We start from the raw sequence: 15,119 nt of genomic DNA on the forward strand, positions 1-15,119 counted from the left end.
ACCACCTCCCTGGTGGGGAAGGACCAACTAGATATAGCTGGGCCACTTTTATCCACTTCTGAGACTTCTATGCACAGCATCAATTTTGGAACCAAACTCCCGGAGAGTGGCTGGATTCTCTACAAATGCACCAAATGGCAGTTCAGAGTATCTGGCTTTCTTGGAGTCACTGGATAGGATGCAGCCTGATGACTCCATAGTTCTGCTTACGTGGATAGTGACAGAGAAACCTGGCAGGGGTTAACTGAGAGGAACAGCCTGCATGATCTAAACGGGAGTGGCACATTTTTATTGGACTTCTGTGATCATAGCAGGATGTCTAGAAGAAGCCCTTGTTTGTGAAGTCTTAAAATCCTACTTCCAGAGGAATTTCTCCTGCTGAAGTTTGGAGACTTGAAGTCTGAGTGGACCATATTCAGCACCTCAATTGTGAAGGTGGTCTCTCTAAGTTGCGGCCAGAGGGTTATTGGTGTCTGTTGTGGAGAACCTGCTGAAGGCTGTCAAGCTGAAGAAAGAGGTCTTCAGAGCTTGACTGGCCCACAGGTCTTCTGAAGAAGCAGACATTACTAGAGTGCCAAAAGGGCAGCATCATCAGTGGTTGCTGAAGCAAACACCCAGATGTTTGAAAGAATTTGGGGAGACCATGGACTTTTGGTTGGCCCCAAAGACGCCCAGGCAAACTGTCACATGACTAAAGAAAAGCAGGGGTTAGCCCAGGCTATTTTAAGCAGGGAGGATAACTGCTCAATTTTGACTGGGGACATTGTCAGGTGCCACCTGCACCAAAGAAGTATCCAGGTGTTCAGGGCATGTCCAACTGGCAGGAGACCCCATGGCAGACTCAGAACATGCTGGAGGATTACATATCGCCAATGGATCTCTACCAAATTTTGTGTCAATCCATCCAGTAGATGTTTTGCCATTTCACAAGACAAGTTAAACATTTGATCTGCTGAGCACCTTGGATATCTGTACCAAATTCAATGGCAGTCTATGCAATAGTTGGACAGGCATTCTTGAGACATACTGCTTGCTTAGACAGCAGAAAGATATGACTAGATTTCCATTGTTCTTTAACAAAAACCCAAAAAGAGACAAATGAGATGTTCTGCATTTGTAAAAATGTGATGCTTACACTGACAAAATGTTTGGTGGTATGAAGATAAGACTAATCATTAAATATTGTAGAATTTACAGGCAATTTCACATAATTTTGTTTTGTGTTAATATTCTAGAGTAAATATCAGGTTCAATTATTTTTCCAAGTCCACGTTTTTCTTCTTTTTTTTTTAGAGAGAGAGAGTAATGCCTTTGTCTTGGAAAGAAACGCCCATTGTTGGATTATCTGCCACAGTGTATGAATGAACACATACACACCCAGATATATATAGGCACTATAATGATTTTCAGTAATAAGATACAGCGCTCTCCACGACAGCATCATGACTAAGTGTCTTTGAAACGGGACACTAACAAGCTAACGGCACTTCCACTAGAACCGTCCTCTTGCACGCTGAAGTCAAAGTTGGTTTGATCTGGAGAAGGGTGTGCATGCTTGTGTATATGAGTGGGTGGGATAGGGGGATGGTGGTGGGTTAAAGCTCTCCACTCCAGGGTATATAAGTATGTAAGACGACAGACTGATAGTTTTTAACCACCATAGACCTGCACACAGACGTCCAAAGAGGCAGACGCAAATACAAAAAAGCACGGGTGGAAAGTTTTGTGATAAAGTCACAGTTTCTAACACTGTGGTTGGTTTCTTCCTTTGGTGGTTTTCTTTCTGCAGCATTTCTCTGCCTGTGTGACGGCTGACCTTTGACCCATCAGGTTCGACACTGAGAGGCTGACAAGCAGGTAAATAATATAAACCAACTATCTGTTACTAATAACTTTCAAAAAATCTTGTAACCAAAACTTTTGCATGGGGCTAATTTTGTTTAAACTTAGTCACGAAAAATGATTGAATTATAGCATTGATTGCAAGAATTTGGCTGCAGTTGAACTAGAATAAATACAGACAATGGTTTTCAAATTTTGGTAGGTTTTGTTAAGATCTCTTCATGTGATATTTTATATTTTAAATATGATATATTTTTATATACTTATGATTATGATTGTTATTATTGCTAGAAGAGGGATTTTAGTTAACTTGATTTAGAGTTGCCAAGTTATGTGGATGTTAGTAAGGCATATATTGTTTCCTTTTGCTCCAAATGCATCATTTCTATGATATATTGCAAACCTATTGAATTTACTTCGTATCACATGTGTATTTGCAACAGTCAGAAACATCAGACAAAAAATATTCTGCTGTGAATTGAGCCTAACAAAATCTGCTCTAGTGTAAAGAATTATTTTTGTACATCCAAGTATGATAGTGTATGTGGCAGCCATCAGCATGGTCACATTGAGTCTGTAATATTATGGTCATGACCTCGTCTTTTTCAGTGTAAATGAGTGTTGCTTTTATATTCTGATTGAGACCTTTGCTTGCTGTAGCACTGACTGAAAAGTATTATTCCAGTCAGTGTTAATATAAGAGCCTTGATTATATAGTTCTATGAGCTGAGTGTGTTGTCACGACTACAATCATTTGCAGTTTATATTGATTGTGTAGATTTTTTTGACTATACTTTACTTAGTAATAAGTTCAGTTTGAGTTTGTACAGATGTATTGCATTTAAAGTTGGCAAAAAACTGAATGATATTTTTCTGGCTTATGCACTAAAATGGCAAAATAATATTAATGATTTACACAAATTAAAAATAAAGTGTTTATGCATTTTTGTTATTGTAAAACATTATCAGCATTTTCATTATAGTTAAATGTACTTATGTATAGAATAAAATAAAATGAGCTGCACAAGTACACACATAATCTAAAATGCTAACTACAGATACTCAGTGTTTCCCATCACTGCATGCAAACTGCAGTTTTTTAAAAATTATTATTATTGATTAATTGTAACCATGAGGTTGTGACTGGATGACCAAAGTTGAAAATGATATTGAGAAAACAACAAGAAAATGATTAAGATGGACCCCGGCATTTTATGTAAATATTCGTACTCGGTTTGAAGATTACAAAGCTTTGACTCAGCTAACATGTTTTCACTGTTTCCTCTTCTTTTGTTCTTTAAAAAAAATCATTTTAGGATGTCTGAGCTGCCTGCTTTCCACCGTACATCCCTCCTATTGCTTTGCATTCTGGGTATGACCTTGGTGACATCTGGCTTCCCTCAGGCTCGACTACCTCTCAGGTAGATTCATGAATTATTTAACTGAGAGACTAACACATTTTATTCATCTCTTCTTACAATTATTTATTTATTTAGACATTTCTACATAACAGTATTTAATATGGTAATATAGAATATATGTAATATTTTCTATATGTCTGATTTCAGTAGTCCTGATGATTCAGAAGAGCGTACGCGAGACGACTGGGGTGTTGTCTTTCCCTCGATCTCTCTACGTGATTGGAGCATTCAAATGATGTCGGCGCCCAGCCTCGGAGCGGCAGCCAATAGCAAGACAGGACTGATGAGAGAGGCTTGGCTCTTTTCCCCAGAGAGTGCAGAGGCAAGGTAACTACACCTTGAGGGAAAATGCTACTGTAGTATGAAGTCCTAATCACATGAAATATAATATTTGATTGAGTTGAAAATGGCTGTAAAAAAAAAAAAAAAAAAAAGGAGCCACAATAATGTTTTTCTTATGTTATTACATGTTTATTTTTAGATATTTGCAAAACCAAACTCTCTGTCAATAATAATAATAATAATATTAATAATAATAATTATTATTATTAAGTTGCATACAAGTGCATGCTTTAATATACAACTACAGCATATTGTTTCATTTAAATAGATCCGTTACGAACTCTTCAGTGTTTCATAAGAAAAGGCTAAGATTGACAAAAGTCTGGAAAGAATAAACTGAATTTAGTTTGTAAACATTTTTTTTTTTAAATTCTTTCTCTTCTTACCTCATGACCTGCTCAGACTTGCGAACCAATGTAATGGATACATGTACTAAATGTATTTGTAGTAACTACTGAATGAACTGCCATCACATTTAGTACACACATCCATGGTGCCCAGAGGCTGAAACCTAAAGTCTTTGGTCATCACCTGAATTTTAATATAACGCCACCAACAGTTTAAAATGTGTCCAGTAGTTTTGGACTATAACTAAAAATGTGTGCGTGCAGGTGGTCAAGTGGTTAAGAGCGCATGCCACGTACGTACTTTGCTGCATGTTACACCCTCCCCCCCCCCCTTCTCTCCCATGATTTCCTGCCTATTCACTGTCAATAAAAGGTGTCTGTGCCTGAAAAAAATCTTTTAAAAAAACAACTAAAAACGTGTAAAACTAATGACATAACCCTATACTGTTCTTGCACTACATGTTTGAAACTAATTAGCAAATGTTAGCATGCTAACACACTTACACAAGTACATGAGTGTAATTTAGATAAAGTGAAATTTGGGCATTTATGATGCTAATAGCAGCTATAAAAACATGCAGAACATCTTTAAACAAGAAAAGATTGGACTACATGACTTTCAAGTGTCTGATCAGCTCATACAGTCAACAGATTGAGTTCAGGTGGAAAATAAACTAATAAATGTGAGTTGTATGTTCTTGTAATTCAGGTATATTTAATGTAAGTGTTGACCTCTGGTACCTGGATGGTTTCCTGCTCACTGTCAGACTGAGTGATTTCATTGGTCTGTCTGTGGTGTATCCGTAGCATGGAGAGGGTGTGGCCCGCTGAGTGGTCCTCTCAGGATGCAGGCATGGTGAAGAGGAACATGGTGGTGGCTGACGACGCCGCTTTCAGAGAGAAGAGTAAGCTGCTCACCTCCATGGAGAGACAGAAGTGGCTCAACTCCTACATGCAGAAGCTACTGGTGGTCAAATCTTCATGATAACTTAGTCTTTAAACAATTATCTACATCCAGCACTGCCACAAAGCCTTTTAAAAGGGATACACTGAGTCTCTGGGTCGGTTCAATATAATGACACAAGAAAACACTGTGGACATGTAAAATCATTCTCACCTGCTGTATTTATAATGCTTAAGTCTAGTCTCTGAAATAAAAAGTCCATTTATTGTTCTGATGTATTTAACTGTTGTAATTTCCTGCTTTTATATCCTGCTATTCTGCTCAAAACTGTAATAAAGTTGTGGATTTTCAAAAGATGTTTAAATGAATAATTAAGAAATGTTTTGTGTGTGTGTGTATGTGTGTTGAACAAACATATCAGACATATCCCATGCTGCCTGAGGACCAAAGAAAATCAAAGATACAGTTCATATTTTAATGAACCAGCAGCATATCAGATCACATTCTTATGTTGTGAACAACTGTAAGAAAAACAAGTCCTTTTCACATTGACACGATCAACTCATTCATATTGTATAAGTTACTATGAAGAATAAAAGGAAAGTCTATTCTACGGTGGTATCAACACCAGTTCATCCAGCCTGCCGGTCATCTCCTGCAGCTGTGTCTTATTAGCCAGTCTCTGCCTGTCCCTCCTCTCCAGCAGCCTGGCCTCTGTGCGAAGAAGCATCTGTGCAGCCTGAGAAGCCGACAGCTCGTCCGGATCCTCGTCCCCGCCGCGGCTGCGGTGTCTGACCGGCCTCTCGGTGTGGAGCCTGGCTCGGTAGGCCTGGGAGAGGAGGGGCAGGGAGGTCGGGGAGGGGAGAGAAGAGAGGAGAGGAGGGAGGGAGGAGGTGTCCGATCCACCTTGCAAACTCACTCCTCTCTCTCCTCTGTCTTCAGCATCCCTTCTGCCTCTCCTCTGTCCTTTCTGGGACATTAGATTAAAGAGATTAAGGCACACTACAAGCATGAATCCTACTAGCACTTCCTCAATAACTGTTAGTTTTAGCCTTTACTGTGTTGGTGACTTGTTTCACACATGTGCCAACTAATATCAACTCAATCAAATTTTATTTAGACTTTCATACAACTAAAAATGACAAACACACATAAATAGAACAGAGTGTACAATCTGTACATTATACTACACCTTCTATCTTTATACACTTATAGACATTATACTATAGATATATTAAGTAAACTACTACTTGGTCTAATCTTGTTAATGAATTGTTTCTATTAAAAGAAATAGCTAGGCCTATGCGATAACCAGAGATGCTGCAAGAGTATTAGACGGCTCATCAAGTGCAAGCTTATTATGTTGCCAAAACCACAGCATGTTGTTTTTGACACCTCTGTTTGTGTGCAGATGAAAGAAACAAGATACAGAGTGTTAGTTTGTGAGGTTGCGAGGTGTTAGAATGATACGAGGTACAAGCATGTTAGAACTTTAGGCGGAACCAAGTTAGCTGTTTCCCCCCATGTTCTCAGAGTTGTCATGATCTCCTTATCTCATTCTTGTTAAGAAAGCAAAAAAATATGCACTTCCTAAAACATAGGGAGGGTGTAATTAACAGGGAGGGGGGTTTTAACTACATTTGTCCTCATGTGAATCAATTATGTAATCATCTGTGTGGGAAGAACACCCTGAGTGTTTCTGTGTGTGTTACTAACCTGTAATGTGGGCAGTTTCAACAGCATGTCCTCCAGTCTCTCTAAACCCCGGTTTCCGTGGTGACAAACTGCGGCTTTCCTATTGGCTCTGTGTGTAGGCCTCCCAACAACAGGTTCTTTCAAATGGCAATCCACTACACTATCCTGCAAGCACACACACACAAACACACACTGTGATGTAAGTCTAAATGTGTTAATGACACATTGTGAGAGACAACACAGAGTGAGAGAAAAATGAATGAGAAGTGTTTGTAATCACTGGTGTGTTGAACAGTTTCGTGTGTGTGTGTGTGCGCGCGTGTGTGTGTGTGTGTGTGTGTGTGTGCGCCTAACTCACCATCCAGGTCCAGAAGACTTTCTCCACCTGTTTCCAGTTCAGGTAAGCTTCAAGGAGGTCACAGAGCTCCCTCATACGTGCACAGTCCTAAAACACACACACACACAATGAAATATTGACACTTTTCTATATTTAAAAAAAATCTCTCATACAAAAATACAGAATTAAAACTAGTAAAAAAAGAAAGTGAAAACCAAAATGATTGTGTGGCCTGAAAGCAAACTAGAGGATGCTTAACACTCAATGGTAAACAGATGGTTTAACACACACACACACACACACACACACACACACACACACACACACACACACACACACACACACACACACTTACTTACTTCCCTCAGCACTGCAGAGCTTTGATCAGAGGAGGAGGATGCAGAGGAGGGGAGGCTGGCAGAAAAAACCTGAGAAAAATATTGATTTCTCGGTTAGACTTGAATATCAACATTTAGTCAAGGAGTATATTAATTAAGAACTCTAACTGAGCATTTTTGTGGGAAACATCTCTGTAGTAGAGGAGGATGCATGTGCTAATTTCAATGTGGGGTTCACATTTAGTGAAAAAAAGTCTAGTGTGCACCTCATCTGAAATGTCATTTGCAATCATCCTGCACTCGAATACACTCCAAAACTTAGTCAGGTTGTAGAGCTGTAATTTCTGCATTAAAAGAGTATTCAACCACTTTAGCACTGCACTCCTATAACACTGTTGGACAGTTTGGGAAACAAAAGGTATCAAAATCAATACAGCAGAACCACAGATATCATCTTCTGTAGTTCATGCATGTAGTCCTTATCAAAACCTTCTGCCTACATTACCCACAATACAGTTTCCCTTTAAGCGAGTAAGAAATAGGGGATTTCCTCACAGCGTGAAGCAGCCCAGCTCTCTCTTCCTGCATGGACAGCATTGTCCGCCCCTGGTGTCTCAGACAGCCAATGAGCCACTGAAGTCTCCTGAGGGAAGCAGAGTCTAACTGGACCTCATGGGAAATGTGAGGGTCAACCTGAAACACAGAGATTAGGATTAAAAATATGAAATGACTCAATTAGGATTGTCAGTAGTGCAGCAGGGTAGACATGCTACCAGCCTTACAGGTGTAGGTGTGAGTAGTGTTCTGTCCAGCTGCTGGACTCGCTGAGTCAGCAGTTTTTCCAGGGTCCCCATAGCGAGCAGCCAGCCTAACGCCAGGAGGAGGTCTCTGCTGGAGCACCCCACCTCCTCCGCTCCTTCTCCTCCCTCCCTCACGTACATCCAGTCAGCGTGGTAGCCAGACTGCCATAGACCTGCAGCCACCAGCTTCCTGTGTTCAGAGGCTGCACACAGACAGAGGAAAAAACACTTGAACTATTGTTATCCCTGCACGTGGGAGCAAAGGGCTGTCAGTACGTAATGCTGATGAGCTGATTCACTCAGTTTTACTAAAAACACAGTAAAGAAAAGTCAGTGGAACTAAATATGCATACATATGAAAGTTTGGACATGATGGTCCAACACAGAGTAAAAGCTGAAAATATGTTTTTTATAACCACACATGTCCCATGGTGCATTGCAGACTCATATTGTGTGGAGAAACAAAAGAAAGCCCAGGTCAGGTTGAGTATGTATGAATTACATCAAATGATGTATGAAGCAAAGTTCATGTGAGACTATTCATCTTGTGTATTGTATAATGAGCCTTTTGCATCCTTCTGAGCCTATTTTCCTAGTACCAATTTCTAACTTACACTAATTTAAATGCATAATACAAGAGATAGCTCATTGCATAATCTAGAAATTTGATGGAGCAGTCATCATGACAGGGATGGGCAATTATTAAGTATTATCACATATTAATTATCAGTGGAATAATAAATAACAGTGGAGCACAGTTCAGTACATTGAACATGAATTTCATTATTGTATATTAAAATGATAAATAAAACATAATCTTGTATTAATATTGTGACAAAGAGTGACGCTGACCCTCTTTCAGCTGTGTGCTGGCTGCAGAGGAAACACTGCTGGTTGTGTGAAACATGTCAGCGAGCAACTGCCACAACTGATGCTCCTGCAAAAAAAACAGAGAGATGACTGACATGACACAGTGTGACAATATCTTTTTTTAAATTATCGTTAATTACATTACTTATGTCATTACCAGACTCAAAAACATCAAATCTTCACATTTTAACAGCTGTAGGTATAATAGTGTGAATGTAGGACAGTCATTTAGCCTCAAAACATGACCAAAAATGCATGCTTTTAGTTTGCCACACTTCTTCTTTTTGGCTATAGCTGTAAAAGAATGATAGAAACATATTCTACTTCTCAATCCAATATGATCTGAACAAGAGCAGCAACAATAAGTTCATACAAGTCATAGATTCATCACTCAATAGAAAATGAATTGCCAACTATTTTAATAACTTTTTTGATCATTTTATAGGACAAATCTTTCATCCCAGTGTCTGACTCTTCAATGAGGCACTTTTTCATGTACATCATCTAATACACTGACATGACAAGAATACAATACGATCCCAGTCGGACTTGTTTCACTATTATGTACCAGCAAATCCTCATGATATTAACTAGTGCAGTCAAAATGTGGAAGTGTTGAACGTACCACCTGGACTTCACCACCGAACTTAGCCCGTCTGAAGGTCTCCGGAGCGGGGACAGCGTGTAGCCCGGTGGCCGCTAGCAGTTTACAGAGAGCCGCTATCACCTGCTTCACCTCCACACTCACAGCCGCTTTACCACGCTGCATGACAACCAGCGAGCACTGCACTCACTTCACTTTTAATTCCTTTAATACTCTAACGTCACGTCGTCAGTAACAGGCGACATTTCTACCGCTCTCAAGTCGGACCTGTTGATATTTCGCGGCGAAGACAACAACTTCCGGGTACCGGGCCGTTGCCAAGGAAGCGAATAGATAGAAAAATGATTGACGTCTACGTTGACCAATTATATTGTGTTTCTAAATAAACGCAATAAACGTACAAAAAGTGTTGTAGATGCGATGATACTTGTATGGAGGCCCAAAAGTGACGCATGAAATAAATAAATAACCAAAATACAAAAAATAATAAACTAACTCCTGTTAGTATTAGTTTCTAATTTACAAATGATGTGTTGCCAAATTAATAAAAATAACTAGTATAAGACACCCATGTTCCAATATTATTTATTTCAATTATCAAAATCATTTAAAAAAAACAAAACATAAACATGTCAGAACTTTATGTACAAACGTTCCTTAAATAATTTAAAACTTGAAAGTCACTTTTAAAATAGGTAATTAATTAAAACATGCTACATACATTAACATTGGTATCAGGTATGTAAGAACAAGAACATTGTGGAAACTTTGGATCCTAAATAAGCCTAAAACCGACAAGAAAATACAGTAGATAAGTGTGTTCCCTTTAAACGATAAAAAGGACACCTTTTTACAATGCTAATTCATGTACGATCTGAATGTAATAAAGTGTAGCACTATACTACATGACCATATTGTACGGAAAATTTGAACCAACACAGCACCAAACAGAGCTGTGGATATATTTTGTTCAGTAATCCCACAGTCGCTTTTTAGTGCCTTGCAAAGTAGATTGTTGTGTTGGTTGTGGTCCCTTCATGTTCCATTACAAGTATGGTAGACAACACATTTTAAACATACTGCTGTTATCTTACTACCTGAGAAGTCAGAGCTTGGTGAAAGACCTTCATTTCAGCTGTTTCCTGAATTCTGAAAACAACTAGGAATGAGAGTTTGTTGTCCAGGTACCATGGCAGGATGCAACTAATTGCTGGATTTTTTTTTTTGTGGTTGACACTGAAATTTATGATTCATACAAATACGCAATTGCAAAAAGCTACAGATATAAATTCACAATTTCTTCAGGGTTTCAAACTAATTGTGAACACTTCTGAATCACTTTTTTTTAAAGTCAAGTTGTCTCACTGCTTAGTTCAATGCAGTGTCAATTTACAACCCAGCTAATCTTTAGCAGGCTCGCCATGTCTCCATGGTGACGCTATGGAGGGAAAGACAGTGTTTAAGTATTAACAGCCAACTCCTATTAGACTAGACTAGGAGTGGAGTTAATAGTATTACCTGGTCAAACTCTGGTCCATACAAGTGTTTCTGGTCACTGGTGTGTGCTCTACACTACGCCTAGAAGAAGGATGCATATACACTTAAAGATGTTCTATAAGAAACATTGTAAATTCACATACTAAGTGGTGGTTTTGGTGTCTCAATGGTACCATATCACCAATTTCCACAGTCAATTAGTATTAGCTTCAATATTCTTCATATTGTGACAACAACGAAAAACATATTGCTGTAAACAGCATTTGGAAATGTGCTATGAGTCACTTTTATCTTTCTGGTATCAAACTCACCAGGCTTGAAGTATTTAATCAGTCTAACTATGAACCATACACACTATGTGTATTTTGTTACGTTGTGCTTGTCAATCTACAACACAGGATTGTGTTGCTGTAAAAAAATATTTTATATAAAGAAAAAAAACATCTATAGAACCCTTTAAAAAAGAGAGGACTCTTGGGGAAAGAGGGTGCAGTTTCACAGACAGCCACGATTCTCAGCTCTCTCCTTCTCCTTCATCCTCTTCCTGTTTGATGACGGGGGTTCCTGGAAACAACAGAAAAACAGATCATCAATCATATCTACAGAGTAAGGACTGAATTAACATGATCTACCTTGGAAGTGAAATATGTGCCTTAAAAACCGATGATGTCATTTTGATTTCAAAGAGGAAGAAACGTACCATCTAGTTTCCTCAGATTAGGTAGTCTTTTAGAGGCTTCATCCATCCACGTTCCCTCAGAGGAACACTTCTCCTCTAGAGGGTTTCCAACAAACACAAGGTCTGACAGGCACGGCAGGTCGGCTAGCCTCGAAAACTCTCCTGCACAACACAGAAGTTATACAGACGATTTCATCAGCAATTCATGTTCTATGAATAAACACAATATAGGCTGACCAAAGCAACTTGACTCACCCCATTCTTTGACCAGGTTGTTGGACATGTAAAGGATTTTCAGGTTCTTCATGCACTGGATTCCCTTCAGCTTCTCAATCAGGTTATAAGAGATCCACAACTCTTCTAATGTGTCTCCTACTGCCTCCTGCATCACACACACACACACACACACACACACACACACACACACACACACACACACACACACACACACACACACACAAAACAATAATATTTATTTAAAATTAAAACATGTAGCAGCTTTTCTCACAATAGAATATATTTTATATTAAATATATTATATTCTCACTATAGAATATCTTTTATATTATATATATGTTTTATATTGTAAATGTGTTCTTATTATTTAAGATTACTCCATTTTGTGTATATTTTTGAAATCGAACAAATTCCTTATATGTGTAAACTTGCTTGGCAATAAACCTGATTGTGATCTAAAGTGTGATTAAAAACTGTCCTTTAAAAATAAAGGAAGACAGAAAGAATGAAAGGCTGTTTCATGTGTAAATGTTACTCACCAGCCCAGTTAGTGCCTTGATATTATTTCTTCCTAGTGACAATATCCTCAGGTTTTCTGGAAGGACACAACACAGAACCACATGAGAAACCCTGAATAGTGTGTCTGTGTGTGGTTTTCACTGAAGTGTATTCATGCAGTAAATACTCACTCAGGCCATTAAGGTTGGTTATTTTCTCAATGCAGTTTGTAGACAGAGACAGTTTCCTGTGGGGGATAAAGCACAATCACATATCAGGTATTTGAAGGAAGATCTGGTTCAAAATATACATACACACAATGTCTGTATTAATCGTTTAGATATTTTTTCAACATGCTCTTGGCAACAACAAAAAAAAAAGAATTATGTGCAGTTTTATATGTGAAACATCTGGGCTCTGGTGTTTATTATGTTTAAACTGTAGGCAATTATGCATATTAGAGACAGCTTGCTAATTAGATTTGACAGTGAGAAGTCAACTGATGCATATGCAGTTATTTTGGTTCACTTGATGTCACTCAATAGATGAGAGGATTTGTTCGCAATTTAGGCAATTATGCTGCTGCTGATTGTGTGAACATTTCTGGGAAACAAAACAATGAAGTGTCATCACTCTGAAATGTAGACAGAATGCAGGCTATAAAAAAACTAAAAAAAACTTTTTGTTAAGTGTAAGTTCTGTTTCTGCAGAATTTACCAAGACTGAGAAAACATCATGAACCTTTTCTATACATTTAAGGGGGAAAACGTATCTACTGTTTCTCTGCCATAGTACATATAAACAGGACTTTTGATCAAATTAAAGCAGAAATGATTGGATGAAAGTTCAACCCCTGAATATACACTACCGGTCAAAAGTTTTAGAACACCCCAATTTTTCCAGTTTTTTATTGAAAAAAAAAGTTTTCAAGCTTACCATCTTGGTCTTTTTTCCTAAGGTAGTTGTGGCATAGCTTGGACTTATGTTTTGGGTCATTATCTTGCTGTAGGATGAACCCCTGACCAACTACGTGCATACCAGAGGGTACTGCATGGTGCTGCAGAATGCTGTGGTAGCCGACCCTGGATCCAGAAAAACAGCCCCAAACCATCATGCTTCCTCCTCCATGTTTGACAGTTAACGTCACACACTGAGGAACCATCCTTTCTACTCGACGGCGTACAAAACTCCTGCGTGATGAACAGAATATTTTAAATTTTGATTCATCAGTCCATAACACCTTCTTCCAGTCTTCAGTAGTCCATTGGTGGTGTTTCATGGCCCAGACAAGCCTCTTCTTCGTATTCTGACGTCTTAGCAATGGCTTTCTTGCTGCAACTCGACCTGTCAAACCGAGACTGAAACTGAGACTTGCTTACTACGACCACTATGAAGCTGTGCTTGAAGCTGTTGTCCTGTGAGCCGCCTATCACGCAAGCTGTTGACTCTCAGAAACTTGTCTTCTGACTCTGTTGTGGCGTTGGGTCTGCCAGACCTCTTCCTTTCAGAGTTTCCCCCAGTTTCTGAGTGGTTGTTGAAGGAAACTGTCCTCACTGACAACTTGACTTTCTTCGCAATTTCTCTGTAGGAAACACCTACATTTTTGTATCATTTTCACCTTACCTTTTTTTTTTTTTTTTACCTCTGGCAGTTCACCACTTACCTTTGTACCATTTCAAGCTATTCATTGGACTTGAACTGCTTGAATGTCAATAAAAAACTGGAAAAATTGGGGTGTGTATATGATATTATTTCTTCAGGAGAAACATTTGCCGTATTCAAGTTACAGGAATGGAAGTTAGGAGAAGTATAAAGTTTAATTTCTCTAGACCCTCAAAAAGGAAAAAACAATTGCACACGTGAGGAAATATGATCTATACAAACTTCTGTTATTTTTTTAAGCTGACAAACTCTAAATGATTGTTTCAAACATTTTGCATGAGATTAACAAATATAATACAGCTAGCCTCCTACCATACCTTTTACATGTAGGTAGTTTCCTACTGCACCACTTGTTTTTTCATGCTGAATCAGTTCAAAGTTGCCTTCAAATATTTTCTAACTACACACTCAACATATCAACCCCTGTATAACTGTAACTTGTTGAAATAAGCAGCTGAATCTCTACAGGACTCACTCGCATTTGGCGAGTGTGGAGAGAGAAGCGTCCATCTTCTCTACAGCAGGAACCTGACCGTACAGTTTTATGGCTGTGGCCTCGCTCGCCTTCTCTCCCGTCTTCTCCTCCTGCACGCACACACACACACACACACACACACACACAGAGAGAGAGAGAGAGAGAGAGAGAGAGAGAGAGAGAGAGAGAGAGAGAGAGAGAGAGAGAGAGAGAGAGAGAGAGAGTGAGAGTGAGAGAGAGAGATCAAAAGATGCAATGAACTACACAGTGAACTAAACTTCTACATACTTATATAAACAGATAATAAAGTTATTATGTAACACTGAACTAAAGCTGCAACTAACGATTATTTTCATTATCGATTATTGTCTCGATCAATCGTTTAGTCCAGGGGTGTAAAACATATGGCCCACGGGCTAGAACCAGACCACCAAGAGGTCCAATCTGGCCTACTGGATAATTTTGCAGTATGAAAATTGTACAAAAGTAATTCCAGTTTTTTTTCCACTTGAGAATGAATTGGGCTATTTCTGGCCCTTGAACTAAAATGAGTTTAACACCATAGACCACT

At 38.8% G+C, this 15,119-nt stretch overlaps 3 protein-coding genes across 3 annotated transcripts; 1 reads left to right on the forward strand and 2 right to left on the reverse strand.

The window, feature by feature from the left end:
* Positions 1-3,159: 3,159 nt before the first annotated feature.
* pth2 (parathyroid hormone 2) lies at positions 3,160-4,937 on the forward strand. Its single transcript, XM_062440764.1, has 3 exons — positions 3,160-3,263; positions 3,411-3,590; positions 4,760-4,937. The coding sequence occupies exons 1-3, from the start codon at positions 3,160-3,162 to the stop codon at positions 4,935-4,937; spliced, it is 462 nt and encodes a 153-aa protein (XP_062296748.1).
* A 411-nt stretch (positions 4,938-5,348) lies between these two features.
* tedc1 (tubulin epsilon and delta complex 1) lies at positions 5,349-8,958 on the reverse strand. Its single transcript, XM_062440887.1, has 7 exons — positions 8,879-8,958; positions 8,009-8,229; positions 7,782-7,919; positions 7,248-7,316; positions 6,910-6,996; positions 6,573-6,716; positions 5,349-5,826 (listed from the first exon to the last, which is right to left on the reverse strand). Exons 1-7 carry the CDS (start codon positions 8,931-8,933, stop codon positions 5,467-5,469), a joined length of 1,074 nt encoding a protein of 357 aa, XP_062296871.1. The 5' UTR covers positions 8,934-8,958; the 3' UTR covers positions 5,349-5,466.
* Positions 8,959-11,370: 2,412 nt separating this feature from the next.
* On the reverse strand, positions 11,371-14,606 carry dnal1 (dynein, axonemal, light chain 1). Its single transcript, XM_062440661.1, has 6 exons — positions 14,549-14,606; positions 12,603-12,658; positions 12,453-12,508; positions 11,932-12,058; positions 11,698-11,838; positions 11,371-11,561 (listed from the first exon to the last, which is right to left on the reverse strand). Exons 1-6 carry the CDS (start codon positions 14,581-14,583, stop codon positions 11,512-11,514), a joined length of 465 nt encoding a protein of 154 aa, XP_062296645.1. The 5' UTR covers positions 14,584-14,606; the 3' UTR covers positions 11,371-11,511.
* Positions 14,607-15,119: the final 513 nt, after the last annotated feature.

This window comes from Scomber scombrus, chromosome 19 (genome assembly GCF_963691925.1).
Source record: "Scomber scombrus chromosome 19, fScoSco1.1, whole genome shotgun sequence".
NCBI lineage: Eukaryota > Metazoa > Chordata > Actinopteri > Scombriformes > Scombridae > Scomber > Scomber scombrus.

Coding starts and splice junctions, on each gene's coding strand:
- tedc1 (XM_062440887.1), bottom strand. CDS start 8,933: ATGTTTCACACAACCAGCAGTGTTTCCTCTGCAGCCAGCACACAGCTG. Junction 7,317..7,781: donor GAGCTGGGCTGCTTCACGCT/GTGAGGAAATCC, acceptor TATTTTTCTCAG/GTTTTTTCTGCCAGCCTCCC. Junction 6,997..7,247: donor GCTCTGCAGTGCTGAGGGAA/GTAAGTAAGTGT, acceptor TGTGTGTTTTAG/GACTGTGCACGTATGAGGGA.
- pth2 (XM_062440764.1), top strand. CDS start 3,160: ATGTCTGAGCTGCCTGCTTTCCACCGTACATCCCTCCTATTGCTTTGC. Junction 3,264..3,410: donor CAGGCTCGACTACCTCTCAG/GTAGATTCATGA, acceptor GTCTGATTTCAG/TAGTCCTGATGATTCAGAAG. Junction 3,591..4,759: donor CCAGAGAGTGCAGAGGCAAG/GTAACTACACCT, acceptor GTGTATCCGTAG/CATGGAGAGGGTGTGGCCCG.
- dnal1 (XM_062440661.1), bottom strand. CDS start 14,583: ATGGACGCTTCTCTCTCCACACTCGCCAAATGCGA. Junction 12,659..14,548: donor TCCACACTCGCCAAATGCGA/GTGAGTCCTGTA, acceptor TATCCCCCACAG/GAAACTGTCTCTGTCTACAA. Junction 12,509..12,602: donor AACCAACCTTAATGGCCTGA/GTGAGTATTTAC, acceptor GTGTCCTTCCAG/AAAACCTGAGGATATTGTCA.